General features: G+C 37.1%; 1 protein-coding gene across 1 annotated transcript; it reads left to right on the top strand.

The window, feature by feature from the left end:
* On the top strand, positions 1-22,190 carry LOC131402407 (5'-3' exoribonuclease 2-like; the record flags this gene model as incomplete). The annotated part of the gene is given in 18 exon segments (XM_058537182.1): positions 1-114; positions 2,068-2,179; positions 3,914-3,972; positions 4,049-4,138; positions 4,916-4,986; positions 5,096-5,148; positions 5,627-5,784; positions 7,014-7,088; positions 7,175-7,308; positions 7,406-7,463; positions 7,547-7,578; positions 7,580-7,652; positions 11,763-11,807; positions 13,254-13,385; positions 17,929-18,047; positions 20,337-20,472; positions 21,987-22,083; positions 22,186-22,190. Coding segments are annotated over 18 exon segments (1,563 nt in total), but the record flags the coding sequence as incomplete, so codon positions are not given.
* Positions 22,191-27,887: the final 5,697 nt, after the last annotated feature.

Genomic DNA, 27,887 nt, shown 5'->3' with positions numbered 1-27,887 from the left:
AGACCGGCACCAAAAAACGAAGATGAAATGATGGTTGCAATTTTTGAATACATTGACAGACTTTTCAATATAGTAAGACCAAGATGACTTCTCTACATGGCAATAGATGGAGTGGTAAGTGCTAAAATAATTAACTTAGAGTCTTCCGTTTTTGTTTTTGCTGTGTTCCCAGTGTCTAGAATGAAAGTCAGCTAAATAAAGAAAAATATTGAGTGTGGTAAATTTGAGAAAGCAAGCCTCATCCTTCAGTCATGCATTCAAACACTTTTTATGCCTGTTTTGTACCAAGTACTGTGAAATGCTGGGGATGTTGGTGACTGCCCTTGCTTTTGAAGGGCTTACCAGTAAAGGGACAGAGACTTAGATAAATGAGTGAAGTTAGTTATTTATGGGCTTTATAGGCACTAGATAACACATACAGCATGTTGAGGGAAGAAGGTATCAGTGCTACTAAGAGAGTTGGAAGATAGAGAGGAGGTGACTTTTGTCCCATTTCTTGAAGGATAAAGAATAATTGGAGATTGGTGGGCAGTGGAAGGGGATGGATGGGACAGATATGGGGAGGGAGGACCTTATGGACTTCTCAAATGTGGCAGGTAAACACACTCTCCATGCCTATGATCACACTGACATATTTGGGCAACTGTAGGAGTTTTAGATTGGAAAGGGAAGTAGAGTGATGACTTGAAGAAGGCCTCACCTGCCACACTCAGGAGTTTGGATTTTATCCTATAGGCTGTGATTAGTCATCACAGGACCTTAAGAGGGGAATAACTTACTGACCTATAATAATAATATCAAGTAGCTTAGGTTATAATTGGTTAGCAAACTATATACCAGGGTTCAAGGAAAATTAAGGTAAATCATAAGCCTAAATTTATTTATCCATATGCAAATAGATTCTCTTTATCTTTTAGATTTAGCAATTGTAGTAGCTAATGGAATGATTTTGAAAATCCAGAAAACTTTGGGTCCAAGAAGATTAACTTTTCTGTGAGGTTCTCTTTACTCAAAGAAAAATCTTAGCTACCTGATAACTTGTTAAGTTGTACTTAAAGTGGAGTAAAGAATAAAGGGAACAGGAATATGTCTTATTTGGAGCATATTCCAATTCACATTAGCTAAGTTTCTTGAAGAAAATTTTTAACTTTACTGCAGTATGCCCTTACTGCTAGATCAAGTATAAAATATGTACATATTTGTGTGCGTTGTGTACGTGCTCATGTCTGTAACATGTTTTTTTCTTAAAATATAAATGTAGATCATAGAACTTGGTGCTTGAAAGAATTAGATTAGGTGGTCTCATTTTACAGAAAAGGGAACTGTTTAAAAGAGAATATAAAATAACTTATTTTTTGTAGACAGGATACTTTAGAGTCCCTTCCAACCCCAAAACTCAGTTCAGTAACTTCAGAACCTTACAGTCCAGTTCACTTCATTTAGGTTTATCCAGTGATTTAAATTTCACTTGGTTAGAATGATTTAAAAGTACTTTTGGTAAAAACCTTGTTCCCTGTCTCCTGCTGTGCTTGTAGAGACAGAGTGGTGATTATGAAGCTTATTGTGGGAAGTACAAAATGGAAGTGCCTTGGGGTCCTACAGATCAAGTAGTTTTCTTTTGCTTTTATAGGGCATTGTGGATCTCATTTGGAGACCGTCCTTCCTCTTAGGCAAGGACAGAAGGAAGCTCTTCCTGATCCTGGTTCTGTAGTCATTGTCTGCTGGCTGAGTCTTTGAGTAAAGTGAGCTTTCTTCTTGGGTGCTTTGAAGCACCATAACCCAGTGGAATTGGCATTAGGTCGTGGGGCCTGCACTGTTAAGTGCTGTGGCTTCATAGGATGTTTGTCCATTTGATATGTCACTCACTGAGCTCAGCTTTTAGGTTCTTGGTCCAAATTTAAGTCCTCAGGATCTCCTGTCTGTCGTGAAAGGATTATTAGACATATTACTTACCTTTTCCATTTTAGTGTACTAGTTTTATAAAAACAACTGATTCAAAATAATGTGCAGATTTAGTTGCAAATATTTTGAATAATATTATGTGAATGTGAAATACATGTTTTTCAGGAACCACGTGCTAAAATGAACCAGCAGCGTTCGAGGAGGTTCAGAGCATCAAAGGAAGGAATGGAAGCAGCAGTAGAGAAGCAGCGAGTCAGGGAAGAAATACTGGCAAAAGGTAAAGAAAATGAGTCTTGAAGGTGGACTTTTTATAAGATGTATGCAGAAGGGGGAGGGGCGGCAACTTTTTCTTTCAAATAGATAAGGTTTTAATTTACTTAGAATCCCAGAATATGCAAGGAAAATTTATGTTCACTGTTGAGGAAAAGTTGTTAATGGAATTCTTCACTATTTGTTTCCAAACTCTGTAGTAAAAGAGAAACTTGGGAATACAAGGAGGGAATTCTGGTAGGGAGAGCAGATTGTCAGTCCCTCTCAGGACAAGTGCAGCTCTTCTGCTAACTTTTCTATATCTGTAAAACAGAAATATTTTAAGTGCTTCTTACTTCTTTTTTTCTAATGGGGGCTATTAGAAAGCTAGCATTCTGTAAACATTTTCCTCAAATCAGTCTTGGTAGCTTGCCTATTGCTTCCTCTTAGAACTCAGAGGTCTACATGAGGAGGCCTGGGATGATGTGATCCATATTCCAGGCTTTCACCAAGTCACACACACTGTCAGTCTAGATTGATGTAGCAGGAACCGAGGCAGTGAGGTACCCAGGGTTCTCTCAATTTTGAGGAGGGGAGGGGTGGGATGTGGCCATTTTTGCAATTCTTCAAAGCCTTGAAATTCCTGATGGGTACATAGGTAGGAGTTGGCTAAAGCTCAGAGAGGAGAAAGGTCAAGAGGTCTTCATGCCCACTCTGACTGGTTCTTTCCCAAGACACCTGTGTGTGAGATGGGGCGTGGTTGTAGCAGAGTGGTTTGTTTGGTGCTTTGTTACATAGGGCAATATGATAGACCAGGAAAGCCACAGTTTATTGGCTCAGGATATTACACTTGGAAGTTGAAAAAGGATACCATGGTGTAGTCAGGTCAAGCCTGCAATTATGATACATTCTATGTTATTTTAATTTGCTAGAAGTATGCGAGTATATAGTTACTTTTAGCTGTAGCTTATACTAATACTCTAAAACCTGTTTGTATCTATAACAGATTGTCTTTGATTTTAAAGATGTCTTCTTTCTTGAACATGTTATGAAATATGTTTGTGTCTTGAGAAAAAGCTAATCAGTGATACAGAGGGAAAAATAGGATTTTTGTATCCCTCTAGCTGATATTTTTATTTCTTATCATTTATTTCTTATCATAAGCTGTGATAAATTCAGCATTTTAATTTTTCTTTTTTTTTTATAATTTTTATTTATTTATTTTTCCCCCCAAAGCCCCAGTGTATAGTTGTACGTCATAGATGCACATCCTTCTAGTTGCTGTACATGGGACGCAGCCTCAGCATGGCCGGAGAAGCGGTGCCTCGGTGCGCGCCCAGGATCTGAACCCAGGCCGCCAGTAGCGGAGCGCGCGCACGTAACGGCTAAGCCACGAGGCTGGCCCTAATTTTGTTTTTCTAAGGCACCTTTATTTTAAGAACTGGTATCAAATTAGAACCCCTAACCCGTGTGTGTATTCTGCTGCAGAGGGCCTTAGGAAGAACATCATAATTTTTATATTTTTATATAACAATATAGTATCTTTTGTGTACTATATATTGTTTGACACTTCTGTTAAAGCTTTATTTAAATTTGAGGAGAGGAATCTTATTTTCTTCCCAGAAAGGGGAACATTGTTCCTCAAGTGACAATACTTCTCATTTTTTTGTATTTGAACTTACTGTTTTTGTTGTTTGGGCTTAATATTGTGTAGTTTACCTCACTTTTTATGGCGATAACAAAACATTGCCTTTTTCTCTAGGTGGCTTTCTTCCTCCAGAAGAAATAAAAGAAAGATTTGACAGCAACTGTATTACACCAGTAAGTAGTCTCAGACTTTGCTGGCTATTGCTAACTCTTAAATGATAGCTTAATTTATTTCCTTCTATCATTTTAGGGAACCGAGTTCATGGACAATCTTGCTAAATGCCTTCGCTATTACATAGCTGATCGTTTAAATAATGATCCTGGGTGGAAAATTTTGACAGTAAGTTTCACATTTTGGTACTTCAAAAAGATGAAGGTGATATTTGAGTCTATACTTTGATATGACTGATAGTATTTTTTTCTTTTTTCCCCCCTGTGAAATCCTAGTTGACTGTCAGAGGAAAGGAGAGGCTGCCAGGGTTATTAGAAATGGGATGTCTTGCATGATCCAGTTTTAGACAGTCGAATTTTCTCTCAATGCCAATTTTTTGTCCTCGTACCGTCACTATGAAGCCATAAAATGGTACTCATGGTTTAAAAAATATCTATTTATGTATGAAAGTAATTTTTAAATGAAAATTTCTATTTGAAATCAAAATATAGCAAAATTAAAGTCGTGGGTCTGCCTTGAAAGAATCACTGTGTTCTCCTAAGTATTTACGTAAAATTTAAACAAACTGTTGTGTGATTTTAGGGTCATAAGCCTATTTCCCTGTTATTAGGTGTGGGAAATTGTGTTTACTGGGTGTCTTTTATTGATTGCTCCCAGGGTTTGTGTGCTTCAGTGCTGTGTCCTTAGGTGGCAGTGAGAATGGTGGAGACTTGTGACTGGTCAGTTTTGCTAATGGCTAAGTTTAACCCAGACATTTGATTTTCTATTCCATGCGGTAAGTAAATAGTTTTGGTGTTTAATACACACACACCTTATTAAGAAAAATTTCCAATTAATAACATCTTAATAGAATTATCCCAGTTTATTTTAAGATACTCAGTTCTGTTGATTTTTGTCCTAGAAAATTGGAGATGAGCTGAAAGTGTTAAAAACTGTCTTTTATAGGTTATTTTATCTGATGCTAGTGCTCCTGGTGAAGGAGAACATAAAATTATAGATTACATTAGAAGACAAAGAGGAAAAAATCACTTATGAATATCTGATTGACAAGCCATTATATAGAAAATGGTAAAATGTGATATTCCTCTGGTATAAATATAATAAATATATGTTTTCTCCTCCTTTAGCTCAGCCTAACCATGACCCAAACACTCATCATTGCTTATGTGGAGCAGATGGTAAGTTTCTTCTTTGGAATTTGAGTCTCTTGGATTAAACCATAGCAAGTTGATGACTTGGTGTATAGTAATGAATTATTCATGATTGCCTGGAAATTCTAAAGTGCCTTGCTGATTTTATGTTTGAGAGGAAATTAGTACTGAGTTATTTAATCTGTGATTAATGTTTACCTATCTTTAATTTTTTTCTTACATTTTTCTACCTTTTAATATGGCTGCACATACCTTTAAAATGGACGAGTGTTGACTCCTGAGTGGTAGTCTACACTCTAGGCCCATGTATCTGGGGGACATCTTGTTGACTGAGAACTACTAGGAAGTTTTAGGCATTTTGACTTTGCTGCCTCTGTTTGTGTGCTCCTTTGGGCTTTTCTTTGTGTTGGTGTCTTGTGTTATGGTAATGTCTTATGTCTTTGGTTATGGTAAGGATCTTCTGAAAGTGCTCACTGTTCAGTGTTTTGTCATTGTTGATTGATAGCTGATCTCATTATGCTCGGCCTTGCTACATATGAACCCAACTTTACCATTATTAGAGAAGAATTCAAACCAAACAAACCTAAGCCATGTGCTCTTTGTAATCAGTTTGGACATGAAGTTAAGGACTGTGAAGGTTTGCCAAGAGAAAAGAAGAGAAAGGTAAGAAATTTGAGATGGTAGTTGCCTCATTTTTAAAAATTTTATTTTATTTTTTTTGTGATAAAATATATATAATACAAAATATACCATTTTAACTATTTTTAAGTGTATAATTGAACAGCATTAAATATATTCAGGTTGCTTCATTTTTAAAATAAAGAGAAGACTATTTTTGATTAGATTTTTTACCTACTTACTCTGTTCCCTCTCATAGAAATGTGTCTTTGAAAACTCTTTAAAGACACATTCAAAAGCATGCGTGTACTCATTCTTTCTACTCTCCACTTTTTCTAACATAGCTTGTAAGTATACGAGGCTTCAGTCTCATAGGTAATAATGTCCATGGCACATGATTTGTTTGTACAAGTAATGTTTCAAATGGTTATTCTTAAAAGGAACTACAAATCAAATATATTAAACTTGTTGATACTTTAAACTTGTTGATACTTTTAAGTTACTCCTAGTTTCTGCATATTTTGGGTTCACTTGATTATATCCAGTCTCTAAAGAGGTTTCTATCTGTTTTAAGAATATGGTACCTCTTTAAAAGACATAGTGAGTGAAAAAAGCAGGTAAGAAATATACTGTATGCTCACAGAGAAGGGTCTAGAGGCATACACATCAAAATACTGGTTGGCTATCCGTCAGAGATTGGCAAACTCCAGCCCTCTAGATTTGGCCTGTGAGCTAAGAATGGTTTTTACTTTTTTTTTAATTTTTTATTTTTAAAGGAAGATTAGCCGTGTGCTAACATCTGTGCCAGTCTTCCTCTATGTTGTATGTGGGTTGCCGCCACAGCACGGCTGACTAGTGGTGTAGGTCTACGCCTAGGATCCAAACCTGTGAACCCTGGCCACTAAAGCAGAGCATGCCAAACTTACGCACTATGCAGGGGGCCGGCCCTGGTTTTTATATTTTTAAAAGGTTGTAAAAACGAAATAAAACATGAAAGAATATGCAACTGAGACCCTGTGTGTCCCGCACAGGCTAAAATATATATATTTACTATCTGGCCCTTTGCAAAAAACATTTGCCAATCCCTGGTCTAGGTATGATTGGGATTATGGGTAATTTTTATTTTTAAAATGGTTTGGTGAGTTCTTTTTTTATTTAGTACTTGTAATATTAAAATGGATCTTGCTTTAAAAAAAGCTATAATGTTCGTTTGGCTGGAAAAAAATTACAGGGTTTAGAGTAGACTTGTTTAATCTTTACTCCTTTTGTTGCAGCACGATGAACTTGCAGATAGTCTTCCTTGTGCAGAAGGAGAGTTTATCTTCCTTTGTCTTAATGTTCTTCGTGAGGTATGTAGCAATAATCACTAGAATCAGCGCTCTAAAGCAGAGTGCCGTTTCATAGCTTTAATGGCAGCATTCCTTTTTGGTTGTAGTATTTGGAAAGAGAGCTCACCATGGCCAGCCTACCGTTCACATTTGATGTCGAGAGGAGCGTTGATGACTGGGTCTTCATGTGCTTCTTTGTGGGAAATGACTTCCTTCCTCACCTGTCGTCGTTAGAGATTTGGTATGTGTGTTTGTGTGAGTTTTTAAACTACTGTTGCAGCCTTCTTGCTTACAGTGCGTACTGGTCCTAATACATAACGTTTGTTTCCTGGTGGCAGGGAAGGTGCAATTGACCGTTTGGTTAACATATACAAAAATGTGGTTCACAAAACTGGGGTGAGTTCATTCTTGAATAATTTCAAAACAGAAGTATTTGCTTTTATAAGAAGATCATTTTACATGTATTTCATCACTTACAGGGTTACCTTACAGAAAGTGGTTATGTCAATCTGCAGAGTACAGATGATCATGTTAGCAGTTGGTAAAGTTGAGGATAGCATTTTTAAAAAGAGAAAGGATGATGAGGTAAAGTGTTTCTATTGCAGTAGCTAAATCGCTCCTGTCTCTAATAGGCTATGATGATCCTGTGATTGTACTTTTAACCTCTTTGAGTGCATTGTTATATTATTATAGTGTGTCAAATGCCAATGTAATCATGAGTGGCCAGTGCTTTGATTATTTTATAAAGGCTGTGATGCTTGCTGTGTGGAACTATGTATTGCACACTGTGTGAATTGCACTGTAATTTTTTTCTCTCTTCATAATCCTGATTAAGATAAAAATCCAAACACATGTCTGATCAACAGGATGTGAAATGAGGGTTCCAAGACTGGAAGAATGCTGGGAATGAACTAGTGGATGCCATGTTTTATAGGAAATGTTTATGCTGTGGAAGTCAGGTGAAGACCTAGGAACTCTGTACTCTGGTAGTGGAGGGTAGGGGCCTCTGGGTTAGATAGCATCAGTCTAGGCAGAGGGTTGCAGCTCTGAGTAAGCAATTAAACATGAAAGAAAGAAATAAACTAATAAAGCACTTGGAAATTGATGACATATGATGGAGTGAGTGCTTAGGTGAGAAGTCCAGTCTGGCTTAGGCAGTTGGGAGTGTGGTTGGGCCGTTCATGAGACAGCAAGCAGTGGGGGTAGAGCAGGTTGGTGTGAGGACAAGGTGGAAATTGAGTTTCTTTTGGAGATACTGAGTTGGAGGGGTCACAGGACACCTGAGAGGAGAAAAGTCCGTGAAGCAGTTAGATGGATACGTGTAAAGCTCAGGGCAGAAGTCTTTTGGAAGGAGATTTGAGAACATTAGCAGAATACTTCACGTCATGAGTGTGAAGTTGAAATCCCTGGAGTTTTGTATGGAGTTCAAGTGCCTCCAACAGAAACCTTAAGAAGCATGGATGTTAAGGAGAAAGAGGAGTCAGTTCTAGAGAGGTGGGAGGAAATCCCTGAAGAGATGAGAAGCCACTGGTGCTGCCGGAGGCGTCAGAGTGAGATAGGCCCCTAGTCCATGGCCAGGGGTTCAGAGGTCCTGAAGAGTTAGTGGGGTGGAGGGACAGTAGCCTGGAGGCAGAGTAGGTTGCAGGGTGATTGTGCAAGAGTGGCAAGGGAGGCAAGCAGTGGGTAAAATGAGCAGATAGTAGCTTTTTAGAAAGAGAGTGAAGGAAATCCTTTTAGAAACTGATTTTATAAAAAGTCATATGGCTATTTTGAGCAAATAGCAACATAATAATATTGCTACATTGCTTCATTATCTCCTAACAGATTAAAACATGTCATTGCATCTGACAAGATTTTATATTTTCTTCAGCTTTGTATGCTATAGCTAGTGATCTCTTTTTTAGAACCTTGGGTACCATTTTATATACCAGTGTGAGTAGACTGTAAGTGTTCTTTTTAAAGCCTTTGGTACTTGGTAATCTTCTGTGATGGCAAGAATTTTTCACATGTAAAATTTAAATAGCATAACTGACTTTGTCTAGGATATCAAATGTCTATCAGGACAGCCATTTTTAACTAAGCCTTCAACAATTCTGGTGTCTCCACCTGACCTGCTGCCATTTATGCTTAAGAAAAAACTACACGTACGGTGTAGTACTTGGTGTAAAAGCCTCACGTTAGAACAGTCCTTTTATGTGGTTTTAGGTTACTCTGTACTATTAAGTATTGGTGATATTTGCCATTAGAGTGGGATGTATGGGATTTGATAGATACCAGAGTGCTTCAGGTTTGAGTAATAAAGTTTCCAGCTGGCCTGGCAGAGAGGGCATTTTAAAGCTTTGGATCGTTTTTGGTATCCCTGACATCATATGATGTTTGTCAGCATGGTTGGACATCGGGGAAATTTATGAACCCTCAGAAATTCAATATAATAGTATCTAGGTGTGTGTATTTTCCCAGGAAGTGTGTCTCCGGCTTTTGACAGACTTCCAAAGGAGTTCATAGCACACAAAAATTAAAGATCAGTCAAGTCCAACCAGGTGTACCTATTTTGCTTATGTGTAACTACCACCCTTAGAAATAGGTATTTAACTGACCAGCAGAATACATGGTAAAAGAGGAATACATCAATATTTATTATTAAAATTGAGCAGTTAGGTCAGAAATATGATGCTTTTTATGTTATGAGCTTTGATGTTTGCCTTTTGTCCTGCAAATCTTCTTCATTTATTCAGCATATATTTATTAAGTGTTTACCGTGTGCCAAATAGTATTCTGAGTGTTACTGATACAACAAAAAACAAAAGAAAAAAGCAGACAAAAATTCCTGACCTCATGGAGCTGATATTCTTCCGCGGGAGATGGACAATAAACACAAAAACTGAGTAAAGTGTGTCATGTGTTAGAGAGTGATAAGTGCTGTGAAGAAAAAAGCAGATGAGGAAATATCTGGGAAGGTGGACGTGAGGACATTGCAGTTCTAGAAAAGATGACTAGAGAAGGCCTCACTGACAGATGACTTTGAAGGATATGAGGGAGTAATCATGCAGGTGTTTGCAGGAAGAGCATTTCAGACAGAAGGAATAGCCAGTGCAAAGGCTCTAGGGCAGGAGCTTACCCAGGATGTTCACGGAACAGCAAGGAGCCAGTGTGGCAGGCACAGAGGAAGCAGAGGGAAAGTAGTAGGGGTAGGAGAGGAGGTCAGAAAGATGGTGGAGGGCCAGATCTGGTAGGACCCTATAGGTCATTATAAGAACTTGAGCTTTCACTCTGCATCAGTGAAGGGTTTTGAGTATAAAAGTGACAAGATCTGACACATATTATAAAAGGATCACTCTAACTGCCCTGTTGAGACTAACTGTATGGAGGCAAAGATAGAAACAGTGAGCCCAATTAGGCTCTTTTGCGATAATCCAAGGGAGCCAATGTGGTGGCAGTGGAGATTGATAAGAGGTAATTGGATTCTGAACATGTTTTGAAGGTAAAACTAGTGGATTTGGCTGGTGAATTAAATGCTAGGGGTGAGAGAAGGAAAGCTATTAAGAATGACTCCAAAGCATTTTGTCTGAGCAATTGAAAAATGGTCTGAGCTGCTGTGATAAAGAAGACTGGGAGGCACAAAGCTAGGGGTGGGGATGCCATTTGGGGCATGTGAAGTTTGTACACCCAAGTGGAGATGTTGAGTGGGGAGAGGTCCTAACTGGGGAGTCATCAGCACGTAGATGGTGTTTAAAGCCGTGAGACTAGATGATTACTCCCCTGAGAGTGAGAGGTCCAAGTACTGGGCGAAGAGGAACGCCAATATTAAGGTGTTGGGAAGTTGAGGAGTGAAGGCATTCAGCAAGAGTGAAAGAGGAGAACCAGGTGAGTGTAGTGTCCTGGAAGCCAAGTGAAGAGCACGGATCAAGAAGGAAGAGTCACGGTCAGATACGGACTGAAAACTGAGTAATGGATCTCACAGTCTGTGGGTCCTTGGTGACCTAGATGAGTTTAAAGATGGGGCAAAAGCTTGGTTAAAGGAATTGGTGGTGTTGCTGTCTTAGGAGGTTTTAAGGTCGTCAGTCACCATGTGTCCAGCATTCAGCCCCTCTCCTGGCAGAAAGCACAAATTTCAGATCTCAATGGGGTGTTATATTGCAGGTGGCAGTACTGACTTGGAAGTGATGGAAGTGCAGCTGCTGGTAGAATGACAGTCAGTACAGGACCTGCTGGCCCCTGTTTCTGTCCACAGCAGCAGCCCTGGCCACCGTAGCTGTCGTCTCAGTGCCTTGATGCTCACAGAAACTTGGGCGTGGGAGGAATGCTTTCTGGGGTAAAGGAGGCCTTTGAGTGGCCCAAAGTAAGTGGGGAGTTACTTATTTGTATCTTCTCCGTATTGGTGGGCTACTTGCTCCAGGGTAAAACAGAGGTTCTTTGTTATGACTCTTGCATTCTTTCCTGAAATGATATCAAAAACTATCTGAAAAAAATTAAGAGGAATAATTAAAGTGTATCTAAACTCAATTTAGAATGCTCTCTGTCTATCTAAAGTTCTGATAAGCAGCACTTTGAACATATAGTCCATTGCCTAGTTTAATTAGTTACGTTTCTGGGGTCTTCCTTTAAAACTTTGTCTCCCAAATCATTCCTGGTAATGTTTAACTCTTACATTTTTGTGTAATTATTTGACAGAATATGTGGATGTTATACTTTTAGGACAGTTTTAGAAGACGACAGAAAGAAGAAAGAAAGAGAATGAAGGTGAGTTTTAATTAATTTCATCAGATTGGCAATAACATATATTTACAATTTGGGAGGAAGATAGCTTTTTATTCCTTATCCAGTAGTTTGTTAGGGACGTAATGTCTACCCAGCTGCCTCTTACCTGGAGAAAGAATGCTGGTGTCACTTTTAAAGAAGTCCTTTCTAAGCTCTAGAGTCTGAAGGGATACACTTGATGGGCCAGAGGGGCCGGGTAGCACTTAGCTATTTGAATTTTTTATGGTAATTGGGTATTGTTTTTGTAATAAAAATAGTTAGCTCTTTGTATCTTCTTGAAAGTTACTACACTCTGTCTATATCCTTGTCAGGTTACTCTTCCTAGAACACAACACTGGAAACTTTGTTGTTTCTCTGCTCAGAAATTACCAGTGACTCATTAGTTCCCGCAGAATCCAGTTCTGTCTTAGTCTGGCGTGCAGAGCATACTATGATCTGGTCAAGTTCTCACCCTGCTTTCCCCAGTTGTCTTCTAAATATACCAGGTCCCTCCTGACTCAGAGCATTGCCTTTGTTTGGTCCCTCTCAATGGGTTTCTGACTCCACGGCTCCCTCCCATCTTACATTTTCCACGAGGCCTCCCTATTGCTTCCGCTTGTAATCCAGGTTGAGCAGTCCTTCCTTTTAACTCTAGTGCTTCTCGCTTGTGATATTTGTTTGCTTAGTTAATTGCATAACACTTTATAGTCACTTAACTTCTTAAGTTTTTGTTTTTCTTGTCTTCCTTACTGGATTTTAAACAAATGGAGTTTGGGGACCACCTTTTATTATTATATTTTATTAGAATCGAGCAATTTCAGGAACCTATAAGGGAGAAAAGTAGAGTTATTGATTGTTGCAGGTGGGTTCAAAACCACTTAGATAGGGAAGGGCATGTTTGATGTCTACCTTATATATTATTATTTTCTTTCAGTCAGTGTCTGTTTAAAAAATATCTTTTATCAGTCAGCCATGACTGTCACCTACTGTAGCTATAATCATAGCTCTAACTAATTGGAAACAAAGAGTTAAATTCCATCAAGGTGAAGGATAAATAGAAGTTGTATTTCCTAAGTATAAATCAAACTCTTGGCTTATTTTTTTACCTTAATAGTTATCTTTATTTGCCTAAAATTGTGTCTTGCATGCGTTTTGAAATTGTAAGTGAACATAAGGGAATAACCTAATGAGATTTGAATAGCTTCTGTGTATCAGAAAAGTGTATTATATGTACTTTTATAGCAGAGTTATTAAATATTACAGACTATTGTTTACAGGGTGAGTTACCATCAAATCAAACTGTAGACAACCCTGTAATGTTAACGGAAATCCATTTCATCTTTAAAGAGCTTACAGCAGGGACTCTTTTCCATTGCCTTCATTTCTTCCTGTCATCTAACTGTGTTGTGATTTAATTTTAATTTCTACATTCATTTCCATTTATGTTAGAGAGATCAACCAGCTTTCACTCCTGGTGGAATATTAAACCCTCATGCCTTGGGTTCAAGAAATTCACCAGGTTCTCAAGTAGCCAGTAATCCGAGACAAGCAGCCTATGAAATGAGGATGCAGAATAATTCTGTAAGTAACTTATTTTTATGTAGCATTGAAGAGTGGTGACTTTCAGATGCCTCTTACAGTTGTGTGTGAATTTGATCACTTAGCCTGGCGTTGTTTTGTTTTATAGTTTTTCTCAATTTCTTTTGCCTTGAGATATTTTTAACTCTGTTAAATCCTTATTAATATGAAAATATCTAAATGATGTGAAAGAAAAGAACATACATGTAAATGTGGATAGCTAAGTGGCTGCAGTGTTTCTCTAATGCAGTCGGGCCACAGTGCTTCCTGCTTCCCCAAAGGTACTGGGTGGTGATGGTGCCAGAAGCATGACAGGACATCCAAATGTCTCATAGCTAGAGCAAGAGAAGAGGGTGGTTTTGCTGCCATATTTCCCCTTTTCTCCCAGGGATCAGTTATGGGCATTTTGCAGAGTAGTATTCCTCAGTTTGTCAAATACAGGTACTCCTCACTGCCTACACTCTCCCTCTCCAACTCAGACGTGGAATATATCTGAATACATATTTTAAGGTAGCTCTCATTATCCAAATTTTTTTTAGAGCTCTTTTTTCGTTGCTGGGAAAGATTTGCCCTGAGCTAACATCTGTTGCCAGTCTTCCTCTTTTTTTCCCCCTCCTCAAAGCCCTAGTACGTAGTTGTATATTCTTGTTATAAGTCCTTCTAGTTCTATGTGAACCGCCACCTCAGCATGGCTACTGTCAGACAAGTGAGGTGGTTTTGCGTCCGGGAACCGAACCTGGGCTGCCAAAACGGAGCGCGCCAAACTTTTTTGTGAGGGAGATCAGCCCTGAACTAACATCCGTGCTAATCCTCCTCTTTTTGCTGAGGAAGACCGGCTCTGAGCTAACATCTATTGCCAATCCTCCTCCTTTTTTTTTTTCCCCCCCAAAGCCCCGGTAGATAGTTGTATGTCATAGTTGCACATCCTTCTAGTGGCTGTATGTGGGACGCGGCCTCAGCACGGCCGGACAAGCGGTGCTTCAGTGCGGGCCTGGGATCCGAACCCGGGCCGCTAGTAGCGGAGCGCACGCACTTAACCGCTAAGCCACGGGGCCAGCCCTGAGCGCGCCGACCTTTAACCGCTAGGCCATCAGGGCTGGCTCGGTTGGTCCCTATTTATAAACTCAGGAACTGAATGGATTTGCCTCATGGTATTCCTCCTTATTTGAACGTTGTAATCCAGACTGCAGAAGCAAATCATCTCAGCCAGCAAGGCTATGCTCTGTTCAGTAGCTTCTTGTAATAGCAGCAGACCATGAGCTCAGAGCACCCGGCAGGGCAGCAGCAGGGGTAAGGGAACAGACCGTGAACTAATGTACACAGACAAAAGGTAATCAAAGCTATTGCTTATTTCAGGCTAGTAGGCACGAGAGAAAGAGAGAATGTTCTAGAGGGAGGAAAGATGTTATATAAGGTACAGTATCCTATGTAAACTTTTGCTATGATATATCCAAGGAAATTACATAAGTTGGGATATTTAAATTTCATTATTCTAATAGTTATCCTATTGATGCTCAAATCCTTTATCACAAGGCAACCCTATATGTGAAATTTTTGCCATATCATGAGACTGGTTGAATTTATATTCCCATAAATTCACACTTAGAAGTTTTAGGACCTTAGATTTGGAATTTGGAAACAGATTTTGCATCTTCTGAGAGAAGCGGCTGGGGTTTCTGTTGTGTTTTTTGGTCTGTTTTTCCTTTCTTGTCTTATTCCTTACACCATTAACAGAGTGGGATATGGAGAGTCAGTGAAAGGTTTTGCAGTGAGATTCTTGTGTAGAATGGAAAAAGCTGATGTCCATCATTTAAGATTATAGTGACTACCGTCCTCACAGAATGAACTGCGAGTGACTAGTATTGCTAAGACCACGTTGATGATAAAATGCTTTTTTCTTAATCTCAGGGAGGCAGGTAGGTTTAAACTTTGCCAGCTATGATTGCTTTGAGAAAGATTCCAATATTCAGGCTCCACAGGATTAGACTATATTGATTAATAATGTCTGCCATGGGAATAGGAATGGGGAGATTGGTGATTAGGTTGCTTATTTGATCCTGCCTTAATTCTCCTTGACACAGTTATTTCTACTGGAATCTTTGCATAGAGGAGTTTTCATCTAGAATGTGTTGAATTTAAGGAAATCATGAAGCCAAATGACCAGTTTATTTAAAGGAAGCCTTTACAGTTATGGATTTTTGCTGTGTTATTTTTTCTGAGCTGTTTGGGTGTGCTGGGCTCCAGTACTTGACTGGTATCTACTGATGGTCAACATGGTTAATGTTTTATTAGATAGCTTCTGTTTCCTCATAAATTTGTTTTTAAATTTTGCATTCTGAAGTGTAGTTTCATTATATTTGCGACCATTCTCAGTTTAATCAACTTTGATTGCAAAAACAGCTTTTTAAAAAGAAATTTGAATGAATTGGTATGACTCTGGTATGTTTAGGAAAGAATATTTCTGAATACTTTTGTTAGTAGAGATAGAGCAGAAAAGAGCAGCAGATCTTTAGCGTTAAAGAGCAAACACCTTCTTTTCTTCTTTTTTTCCCTTGAAGGTGTATTATTTTTGTTGTCTAAAGATAATTTATATCTTGTTTGTGAATTTGGGAAAGATTGCTTTGTTTACACCTTCTCTGTACTTAGATGATTGACAGGAACATCACTCTCCTAATTTAATCCAAATGGATTAGTGTTGTTTAAAATCTAATAGAGACGACTTCCTGAATGGTTAACCGCCATGCGCCAGGCAGGCAGCTTTGATGTTTACAGATATTGTTTCATTTACTCCTTGCTATAACCTGTAAAGAGATAGAACAGTATCGTCCCTGTTTGAAGTTGAGGCTGACAGAGGTTAAATAAATTGCCCAAGGCCATACAGCTGTTAAAGGTTGGACTTGGTATTTCAGACTCAGATGTGTCTGCCGGAAAATACCCATCTCATTTTCCAAGTACAACAGTGCCTTCCTGGATTTATTTTTATTCTTTGTGGGGTTTTTTTTTGGGTTTTTTTTGGTGAGGAAGATTGGCCCTAAGCTATCATCTGTTGCCAATCTTCCTCTTTTTGCTTGAGGAAGATTTGCCCTAAGCTAACATCTGTGCCCATCTTCTTCTATTTTGTATATAGATGGCTGCCAACGAGTGTTTTAGGTCTGTGCCCGGGAACTGAACCCGGGCCGCTGAAGCAGAGGGCCCCAAACTTAACCACTAGGCCACAGGGCTGGCCCCTGTTTTCTTTTTTCTTTTCTTTTTTTTTTTTTTGATAGTATTAGCCATACAGTATCATGAATAAAATTGATATTATACATTTATTAAAGGAAAGTGTTGTGAGCTCTATGTGAAATATAGTTTTGCTTTGTTGTAACTTTTCTTGGCCTTTGTTGTGAACTACCTTCATGCTGAGGTTTTAGTTACAGTATCATTAAAATAGGCTCCTGAGTTCTTGATTTAAAAATAATTTACTTGAAATATCTAATATACTGTGAGTAACAGAAGAAAAACTTTACCATGAGAACATTTTCTGCCACTTCGGTTTTTGGTCATTTAACATTAAAGTTGCAGAACATTTTAGTTTTTGTGTGTGTGTGTGTGTGAGAAAGATTGGCTCTGAGCTAACGTCTGTTGTCAATCTTTCTCTTTTTGCTGAGAAAGTTTGGCCCTAAGCTAACATCTATGCCCATCCTCCTCTATTTTGTATGTAGGATGCCGCCACAGCATGACTTGCTGAGTGATGTGTAGGTGTGCGCCCGGGATCTGAACCTGTGAACCCCGGGCCGCTGAAGCGGAGTGTGTGAACTTAACCACTATGCCACCAAGCTGCCCCTAATTTTTTAGTTAAATATTAAAATACTTTAGGGTGCTACTATGTTCGTTGAGTTAGGTACAAAGGGAAGATAATGGTAAATTTAAAGTGGTATCCAAGTCTTTGAAATAATAAAAGCTGCATTTTTCTAAGATGACTAATAGATTTTATTTGTACAATGAATTTTAAAACAACAGGTATAAAATAGTTTAACAGATATCTGGCGGAGTCTCATTAAACTGTTGCTTTCTAGAATGGTTGTACTAGGTTGAACCACTTACATCTAACTTTATTCTCACCAGCATTGAGTATTTTATGTATTAATTTATATACATATATATATATTTTTCCCCTTACAGCTTTGTTAGTTAATTGGTGGAAAGTGATCACAAATTCATAACACGAGGGAACCACCAAAGGAAGAAAATGTTCAAGTCCTATAATTAAAAAAAAAAAATCTATGAAATTAAGTTTTTCTTATTTCTTCTGAAGCAGTTTTTACCTTAATGTTCAAATTCTTTTGAGTTTAAGCGTAGGAGGCTTGGTACTATATTATTCTTTTTTGGAGAGGTAGAGTATGCCAAGATCAGTCTTTATACTTTCTAAATATATTTACCATATCTATGTAATAGCTTAAAAAAAAATGTATTACTGTGGAGCATGGTGGTAACAGTAATTGGATGTAACTTCTTATGTGAAATGAATAATTAAATCCTTCCTCTGTAATGTCATAATTGTCTACAGAGTCCTTCAGTATCTCCTAATACGAGTTTCACTTCTGATGGCTCCCCGTCTCCGATAGGAGGAATTAAGCGAAAAGCAGAAGACAGTGACAGTGAACCTGAACCAGAGGATAACGTCAGGTGAAGCCATATTTTGGTAGCACTTTGTTAGCAAATTGCTGAAATAGATGCCGTCTAATTAATGCTATTTAGCTTAGAGCAGCAGTGCCTTCAGATGCTTGCCTGTGATCTTTTTATCCACCAGTAATTAATGTGGAGGGTTAGGATAGTCAGTAAATTCCAGTGAGATGTGTAAGCTATAGCTGTTAAACCTAAGTGTCTAGATTAGTATGCATGCTGGTTTTTGTCCTCCGAGCCACTTTTCCCTCTGAGACCAGGCACTAGATCGGCTAGACATGAGGTGTTTAGCTCTGTGTGATCTGAATGTTACTGTTATGAGATTAAATTTTCAAGCTGCTTAACCCAGAAAGTTCAGTTACATTTGGTTACTTGATATAGTTTGTTTTAATCATCTCAATTGAAAAGTTTCTTCTTTAAAATGAAATATGCAAAAGGCTTTCGGTTAAGAGATAAATATATTTTTAAAAACCACGAACTTGCATATGCACAACTATAGTTCATGACAGAGAAGATTCCCATTAGCTATATACTTAAAATTTATAATAGGAAAATTGGATTCTTTAATTTATACAGAAGTTTGAGATCATTATATAATAAGATTAACAGCTTCTTGTGTGATTAAATCTGGATTTGAACCCTGGGCTCAAGTGCAAAGGGCCAACAACCTCAATAATTGTAACTCATTTAGAATTTTGCAAAATGATTTATTTCAAAGTTAAACATTAGTGGTTCACAGCTCATGCTTCTTTTATAGGACGTGGATGATGTGTTTGTATTTATGATTAGAAACTTCAGAAGTGTGATGTCTGGTTCTGTATTTTCCCAACATCTTTTGATGTCAGATTCAGAGATCTGTGGTGACTTGTGATTGAGCATCTACCTGATCTGAGTTTTTATCCTCTGCTTCTGCAACTCTTGGAGTATATTTTTTGTTTTACCATGTAGCCATCATGATCAATATCAGCTTAATAGTTAACTTGATTTTTTTAGTACTTTATTGTTTAATTTTGGTGCTGAAGATAATCAAAGTAGAATTGCTTCTATCAAGAAATGCTTGGAGTTCTTAGCATTTATTTCATTAGTAGTTTCTGTAAAATAGTGATATTCAACATTATGGATAGAAGATATTTCTCCTAATTGATGTTCTGTAAATCTTTTGCGTGGGGGCAAAGTTAAAATTGGTATGGTGTAGGGGCCGGCACGGTGGCACAGCAGTTAAGTGTGCGCACTCCGCTTCGGCGGCCTGGGGTTCGCAGGTTCAACCTCTTGTCAACCCATGCTGTGGCGGCATCCCCTGTAAAGTAAAGGAAGATGGGCATGGATGTTAGCCTAGGGCCAATCTTCCACAGCAAAAAGGGGGAGGATTGGCATTGGATGTTATCTCAGGGCTGATCGTCCTCAAAAAAAAAGTAAATAAAAAAAATTGATATGGTGTATTCTGAAACATGACTGCAATTAATTAGTAAGATCTGGCACATGGTAGAAAAGAGCCCTTAATGGAGAATCATCCTGACGTTCTTGATCGTTCTTGATTTTTTTTTAGTATTCTTTGGCATCTTTAAATCTTTCAGAGATTGAGAAATGAGTACTTAAAAAAATAAAAAAATATACTTTGAGTGAAAATGTGGTTTTTCACATTGTATTTTCAGTGATTAATGAAAATTTAGTGAATTGATGACCTCCTTCTAAGTTTTACCAGAACGTGTGTGTGTGTGTCCGTGTCCTTCACTTATGCCAACAACGCTTTGCTGAATGAGGGAGAAGGCCCAAGGATAGGGAGAGTAGGTATATACTTAATTTCTGCCTGGCTTCTAGATTATTCTTTTTTAAAAAAGTAATTTAGTTGACTTTCTTTGTGTAATTTAGATATACTTTAACAAACTGAGGAACTTGAACTATATAAAATATCTTCAGTATTTGCATCTTAAAATGTAGTTTTAGAATTGTTCTACAATCAAAAAAACATGTAAAACAGTATGAAAATCTGAGCAAACAAGTGTTGTGTATCTACTTTAATAAATGGTTATTCTCTTTTTTTTTTACTGTAGTTTTGTAATGATCTTTCTAGAATCAGTGTTTGAGTTTTTAACGTTTAACTATCTTTAAGTTGATAATAAATCCTGTGAGTGGACTTTTTAGAAATAATTAAATGAAGCTATGTTAATATTACTGTTTAACTCATTTACATTTTACCTGGATATTAAGTATAAATTGATTTGGATGATAAATTGGTAGCTAGTTACTGAAAGTGTATGAATTCAACATGAACTGGCTTTGCCTGATTTTTAGGCTTTGGGAAGCTGGTTGGAAGCAGCGGTACTACAAGAACAAATTTGACGTTGATGCAGCTGATGACAAATTCCGTCGTAAAGTTGTACAGTCGTACGTTGAAGGGCTCTGCTGGGTTCTTCGATATTATTACCAGGTACAAAATGAATATTTTCCTCTAAATCTCTAGTTAATCATTTTAAGAAAATAGTTATTTCTATAATAGTGTGTGTTGTTGAGCTATATTCTGAAATTGAACCCAGACTCATATTTTCAAGCTTCCTATAAAGAAATTCATTACTTTAAATAAGATTTGTTTGTAAAGCCTTTGAAGCTCCTTAGGTGTTAATATATAAACGAAGCTAATTTTTGTTATGCTAAAGAATTTCAGCATTAAATACTGTGGTTGAGAGTACTTGGTCTTTAAAATTATTAAAGTTTATTGTTTTGTTTAGTTGGAATAAAAAATAACAGAGTAACTAATACACAGTCGCTAAATGACTGAACAAAGGACAAAAGCCTGGAAAATAACTGGTAAGAATTTGAAAGGAATTTGAATGATCCCATTTCCTCCATATAGTGTAGTGATGTTACATGAAGTGCATTCTCATTGGAGTAATCTGTATCTGACTTAAAGCTTTTGATAAATGAGATGTCAGATTGGTGAGCGATTAGGCGGACATATAGGGGATTGTAGCACTGATAATACCTGGTTTCGTGCTTGGGGAGTGAAGCAGATTTGATGTGACTTGGGAATAGGTGAAGTTTGTTGGAAAGTAGAAAGTAATTTAATACACTAAGTATCAATTGTAAAATATTCTCATTTCGTGTTTTACTCTGACCCTCAACATTTTTCTCCCCAAAGCTCCCAGTACCTAGTTGTATATCCTAGTTGTAAATCCTTCTGGTTCTTGTATGTGGGACACCGCCTCAGCATGGCTTGATGAGCGATGAGTAGGTCCGAGCCCAGGATTCAAACCGGCGAACCCTGGGCCGCTGAAGTGGAACGTGTGAACTTGACTGCTGTGCCACTGGGTCGGCTCTGACCCTCAGGATTTTAATTCACTAGGCGCAGAGTCAAAACTCATTTCAGGAAGGCTTCTCTTTTCTTTGAGTATAACTTACTGTTTTTTCTTTTTGATTGGTTTACTTAAATATTTTTAAAGTAAAGAGAAAGTTGTCACATGAAAATATAATAGGGAATTGTAAAATGAAACTTTTGGCTCTGTTACTCTCAGTCACTCTTCTAGTGATGTCCCTTACCCACCTGTACACTCAGTGAGTGTCAGCTGCAGTTGTTCTTCATTTTATGTGATGATAGCAGCTCTCGAGTTGGAAAGAAATGTCACCAAACACATTTTAAGGATAAAAATCTTCACCAAATTGTGTTTGTTAGTATAAAGTTTGGTATTAAGTACTGATTATTAAAGATGCTTTGCAGTATTTTTTAAATCAAGGAGCCGTTGATACGCAGTAAAAGTTTAGATTTAATCCAAACATCTTTGAGGACTCATGGAAAAAAATTAATACATGGAATATGTACCAGAAGTCATATGTTTTATCAGTAGAATATTATAGGTTGATAGTTTAATTTCTTTTGTCTTTACCGTGTCCATCATTAACATAGATTTGTTTTTGTTGTTGTTTTCTGTTTGTTTTTACTGATTTTAGGGCTGTGCTTCCTGGAAGTGGTATTATCCATTTCATTATGCACCATTTGCTTCAGACTTTGAAGGTGTTGCAGACATGCCTTCTGATTTTGAGAAGGGTACTAAACTGGTAAGCTTGAGTATTTAGAGCCATAACATTTGTAGAATTTTGGCTTAGATAAAAATTGTGTCTTATCTTAAACTTTTTTTCTTTCTTGCAGTTTAAACGACTGGAACAACTTATGGGAGTTTTTCCAGCTGCAAGTGGTAACTTCCTACCTCCATCGTGGCGGAAGCTCACGCGTGATCCTGTGAGTGTCTTAGTTTTTGAGTGTGTTGATAACTGGATTTTTGTCGTACATTTTGCTAGCACTAGTCACAATTGCTTTTGCATCTTATAGTTACAATAGTGAAGTCCAGAAACAAAGTAAAAGTATTTGGATTCTTCTGTATATTTTTTGCTACTTTTTTTTCCCTGCTTTCCTTGGCCATCAGTACCCTACCCAGTAAATAAAATTGATGTGTGTTTGGGAGAAATTCTTATAACAGTCATTTTGTTCTCAGCATACCTGTAAGTCCTTATTTTTATTGGTTCCAGCCATGTGTGGTGGGTACCAGAGCATGAAGGCTGGTTTACCTGCAGTCACCGCTGCGTGTGTTTTGTGTCCTAGCTAGAAAGAGTGACACCCAGCTGAGAAGTAGGAATTATTAGAGTTAATAAACTCTTCACTGTCTTGGGCCCACAGTCGTCAGTTCTAAAATTCTTTTATAATAAGGCCTTTTTATTTTCATCTTTTAAAATAAAATTGTGAATTTTGTTTTTACTAGGCCCGGGATTAGTGACCTGATATCTTAATAACATTTTTTAAAAGGAATGAAACTTCATTTTCTTATCAGGCCTGATAACTTGAATGAAAGTTGTATCAAATTCTTTATAACAGAAATATGTGACTTTTGTTTTGAATCTTTGCTTTTCTCCCTGATACAGGATTCTAGTATAATTGACTTCTACCCTGAAGATTTTGCTATTGATTTAAATGGGAAGAAATATGCCCGGCAAGGTAAAATTTAGACATTATTCCTTTTTGTTAAAATAATTTTCTTCTTTTGGTAAACTGTAAGCAGACATGATTTATGGGATGAAAGAATTTCTGTAAAAGATAAGTATTTTAAAGATTATATGTGAAATTTTGATATTTGTTCATCTAACCTGGGAGTAGCAATGATTAACAGTAATTTTAATAGTAGCATTTTGATAAACAGTAAATTGAGTTGAAATAGATTAATGATTATATCTTTTGTCTCCTTTGTGATTAATTAATGGGATGTGGGACATGCTCCTTCCATCAGTAGCTCATTGACACCTTGTGAGGTTGCTGAGAGTTGTAGAAACATGAAGTGTCCATGTGGAGATTCACTTATACTCCGTGGAAACTTTTGAAACAAGTATTAGAAATTTAGTTTAAATACTTGGCATTAATCATTACTTAAAGTTTATTTATTATTTACATATCTATTTTCTCATTCCTTCTGTTCACAGTTTTTGTAAGAATGACAATATAAAATTAGTACTAAATTTAAGGTACTGTTGATCACTCACCAAATGTGTGATGATGACTGAATGTAAAACACAGTGGAGAAGTCTCTCACACAGTGAGCCAACGATTATTTCACACCTAAGCCCCTTTCAGCAAATTATTTTAACCTTTTCTTCCACCATATATTTTTCTAGGATAATAAGCAGTTTGGTAAAATCATGTTTGCACTCTTTTTCTTTTATTATTCCCTGTGATGCAGATGACCAGTAAAATGACTCAAAGAGAACTGTGGCGCAAAGGGGGGTAAATAATAATTTATAAATTGAAAATCATTATTTTTTGAGATTTTAGGGTTGACTTTTGGTTATGTAGTAACAGAAATTTCATATTACTTTAATGGAATGATAATGAGAATTGCAGCCTATTGATCGGGGTTGTGTAAGTGTTGTGGTTTGTGGTCATATTTTGTTATATATCAGTGGATTGGGGCCTTAGGTTGTTTTTGAACGTGTTTTGTGGAGGATGTTTTGATTAAACTGGAAGGAGAAGAGACATAGGAGAATGGGAGGCAGTAAAGTAATAGTATAAATACATAAATAAGTAAATATATTTATGTAAGTGTTTGTTAAATAAATCCTCGCCTAGATTTTTTAAATAAATGAGTAAATGTATAAGCGTGCAGCTGACTTGCTGAGTGTGTCAGTGTGGTGTGAATCATCCAGAGGAAAAGGAAGGCGTGCACAACAGTTACAGTGTCTCCACGTCCTTGCCGAGATTTGTTATTTTCTGATTTTTGATAGTAGCCATCCTAATGGGTGTGCAGTGGTGATCACTGTGTTTTTGCTTTCCATTTTCCTAATGATTAGTGATGTTGAACCTTTTTTTCATGTGCTTATTGGCTATTTCTGTCTCTCCTTTATTATGTTGAGGTACTTTCCTTCTATACCCATTTTATTCAGAGTTTTTATCGTAAATGGATGCTGTATCTTGTTAAATGCTTTCTCTGCATCTATTGAGATGATCATGTGATTTTTATTCTTCATTTTATAAATGTGTATTATGTTGATTGATTTGCGAATGTTGAACCATCCCTGCATACCTGGAATCAATCCCACTTGATCACGGTGTATAATCTTTTTAACGTATTGTATGAGATTTGCTAGTATTTTGTTGAGGATTTTTGCATCGATGTTCATCAGTGATATTGGCCTGTAATTTTCTTTTTTTGTGTTGTCCTTGTCTGGTTTTGGTATTAGGGTAATGTCGGCTTTGTAGAATGAGTTAGGGAGCTCCCCCCCCCCTCCATTTTTTGGAACAGTTTGAGAAGGATAGGTATTAAGTCTTCTTTGAATGTTTGGTAGAATTCACCAGGGAAGCCGTCTGGTCCTGGACTTTTATTTTGGGGGAGGTTTTTAATTACTGTTTCCATCTCCTTACTGGTGATTGGTCTGTTCAAATTCTCTATTTCTTCTTGATCCAGTTTTGGAAGGTTGTATGATTCTAAGAATTTATCCATTTCTTCCAGATTGTTGAATTGGTTGGCATATAGCTTTTCATAGTATTCTCTTATAATCTTTTGTATTTCTGAGGTGTCTGTTGTAATTTCTCCTCTTTCATTTCTGATTTTACTTATTTGTGCCTTCTCTCTTTTTTTCTTGGTGAGTCTAGCTAAAGGTTTGTCAATTTTGTTTATCTTTTTAAAGAACGAGCTCTTGGTTTTATTAATTTTTTATATTTTTTTTTTAGTCTCTATTTCATTTATTTCTGCTCTGATTTTTATTATTTCCCTTCTTCCACTGATTTTGGACTTTGTTCTTCTTTTTCCAGTTTCTTTAGGTGCATTGTTAGATTGTTTATTTGAGATTTTTCTTGTTTGCTGAGATTAGCCTGTTTTGCTATAAACTTCCCTCTTAGAACTGCTTTTGCTGTATCCCATAAGTTCTGGCATGTCGTATTTTCATTTTCATTTCTCTCCAGGTATTTTTTGATTTCTTCTTTGATTTCGTCATTGACTCAATTGTTGTTCAGTAGCATTTTGTTTAATCTCCACGTATGTGTGGCTTTTCTGATTTTCTTCCTATAGTTGATTTCTAGTTTCATCCTGTTGTGGTCAGAAAAGATACTTGGTATTATTTCAATCTTCTTAAATTATGGAGACTTGTTTTGTGGCCTAATATGTGATCAGTCCTGGAGAATGTTCCATGCGCATTTGAAAAGAACGTGTATTCTTCGGTTTTTGGATGGAATGCTCTGTATATATCTACTAGGTCCCTCTGTTCTAGTGTGTCATTTAAGGCCAATGTTTCCCTATTGATCTTCTGTTTGGATGATCTATCCATTGGTGTAAGTGGACTGTTAAAGTCCCCTACTATTATTGTGTTACTGTCTATTTCTCTTTTTATGTCTGTTAATAATTGCTTTATATATTTAGGTGGGTGCATAGATATTTAGAAGTGTTACATCCTCTTGTTGGATTGCTCCCTTGATCATTATGTAATGCCCTTCTTTGTCTCTTTTACAGTTTTTGTTTTAAAGTCTATTTTGTCTGATATGAGTATTGCTACCCCAACTTTCTTTTCATTGCCATTTGCGTGGAGTATCTTTTACCATCCCTTCACTTTCAGTTTGTGAGTGTCTTTAGGTCTGAAGTGTGTCTCTTGTATGCAGCATGTATATGGGTCTTGTTGTTTTATCCAATCAGCCACCCTATGCCTTTTAATTGGAGCATTTAGTCCATTGATGTTTAAAGCCTTACTATAAATTCTTTAAGGACATTGTATGATTAGTTAATCCTGTATATTTTCTACAAGACACTAACTTCATACTGGGAAAATTAAGGAATCAATTTCAGGAAAGTCGAATTTTGGTCTACATAAATTAGCTTTCATGACAATACTGAAAGTGATTTCTCTGTGTAGTGCAAGTGTGATTGAAAAAATGACAATTGCATCCTAGCTGTGTACGACATAGAATTCTTGTAAAGTTGTTCTTTGGTTTGTAATTGTAGTGTTGTTTCTCTGTCTTTTTGATTCACTGTCAATATCATTACTCAAAATAACAGCAATGAAACCAACCACATTCCCATTGGGCATAATTAAGTCTGCCATTGTAGTTTATGAACATGTTACAACAATGCCGTATCTTTTACTGTTGTGATTCATCAAGTACCTGTTTATAGCTCTGTCATTTCTTTCATTATATGTTAGCTTTTGAGTAAATTTCTGTCATTTATTCTACAGCCAAGACTAACCCAGTGAGGTAGTTTGGAAGCAACCATTCTTTCAGAACTGATAGCTTGGCTTTGTTCTAAGACATTAGTTGGTGACATTTTTGCAATAAATGTTTTATTACTCTTGAGTGATGTTGTTGAAGTTTGATTAAAAGTCAAGGACCCTGTCAAATAAAGAAGGCTTTCTGTGGGGCTGAAAATAGAGTGTGTTACCCAGGAAGCTTAAGATAAAGCATAAACTCTTTCGGAACAGATTAGAATCACGTTGTGTGAGTTAAAATCATGTGTTATATGAAAGTTACAAGAAGATAAGTGTGTCTGTTTGAATGAAATGTTTGAGGACAATCAGTCTAGTGTGTGTATATTCCACAAACTCATGTTTGTGTGAAATATAAGGTTTTAGAAACTTTGTAACAATTCTCCACAGTATACATGTCAGCAACACTACTGCCTATGGATAGAAGAGAGAATGAATTCAATAGCTTTGCCTCAGGTCAGCCACCTAACACAGAAGTTGGTGATTAAGAAAACATTTTTAACATCTTACCTTTAGGAAGGATCTGTGCTAATTTCCTCATTTTTCATATCATCTTTAGATGCTGCCCAAGATGATTAATTCAGGGCTGGAAATTTAACTATGTAATTTAAAGCCATAGAGGCAACCACTGGGCTAACTCAAATAAGTAGTATAAGGTGAAGGGGAGACAGATAGATGAAGTAAGGTAGGTGCCCTCTCCTCATCTCTCATGGTGAGGAAACGAGGGGAACTTTCAGGCCTTTATAAGTAAAGAGAGACAAATAAACATATTATGAAGAAGGTAACCAGTAAAATAACTGAAAATAAAAACTGTTGAAATACCTGTTTTTAGGAGTATGGGGCTAGAAGGTCAGATTTGAGAAAAAAGACCTTACCTTTTCACTCTTAACTTTCGTATTGTTTGAATTTATTTTTTCATGTGTATCTTGTATCTTTAGAAAACAAACTCTCCTTTGTGTTTCCATTCCCCATTCTCATGGTCTATACGTTTTATATTCACATGAAGCTTTACCCAAATCTCAAATCGCTTAAATCCTTCCATCTTTCGATAAGAATGAGCCATCTTGTATGACCTTCAGAGCATTTTCACTGGGTTTTGTGCCCATGCCAGTCGTCTGG

The sequence above is a fragment of the Diceros bicornis genome, unplaced genomic scaffold, assembly GCF_020826845.1.
Source record: "Diceros bicornis minor isolate mBicDic1 unplaced genomic scaffold, mDicBic1.mat.cur scaffold_100_ctg1, whole genome shotgun sequence".
NCBI classification, from domain to species: domain Eukaryota; kingdom Metazoa; phylum Chordata; class Mammalia; order Perissodactyla; family Rhinocerotidae; genus Diceros; species Diceros bicornis.
This window is presented reverse-complemented; position numbering and strand designations above follow the sequence as displayed.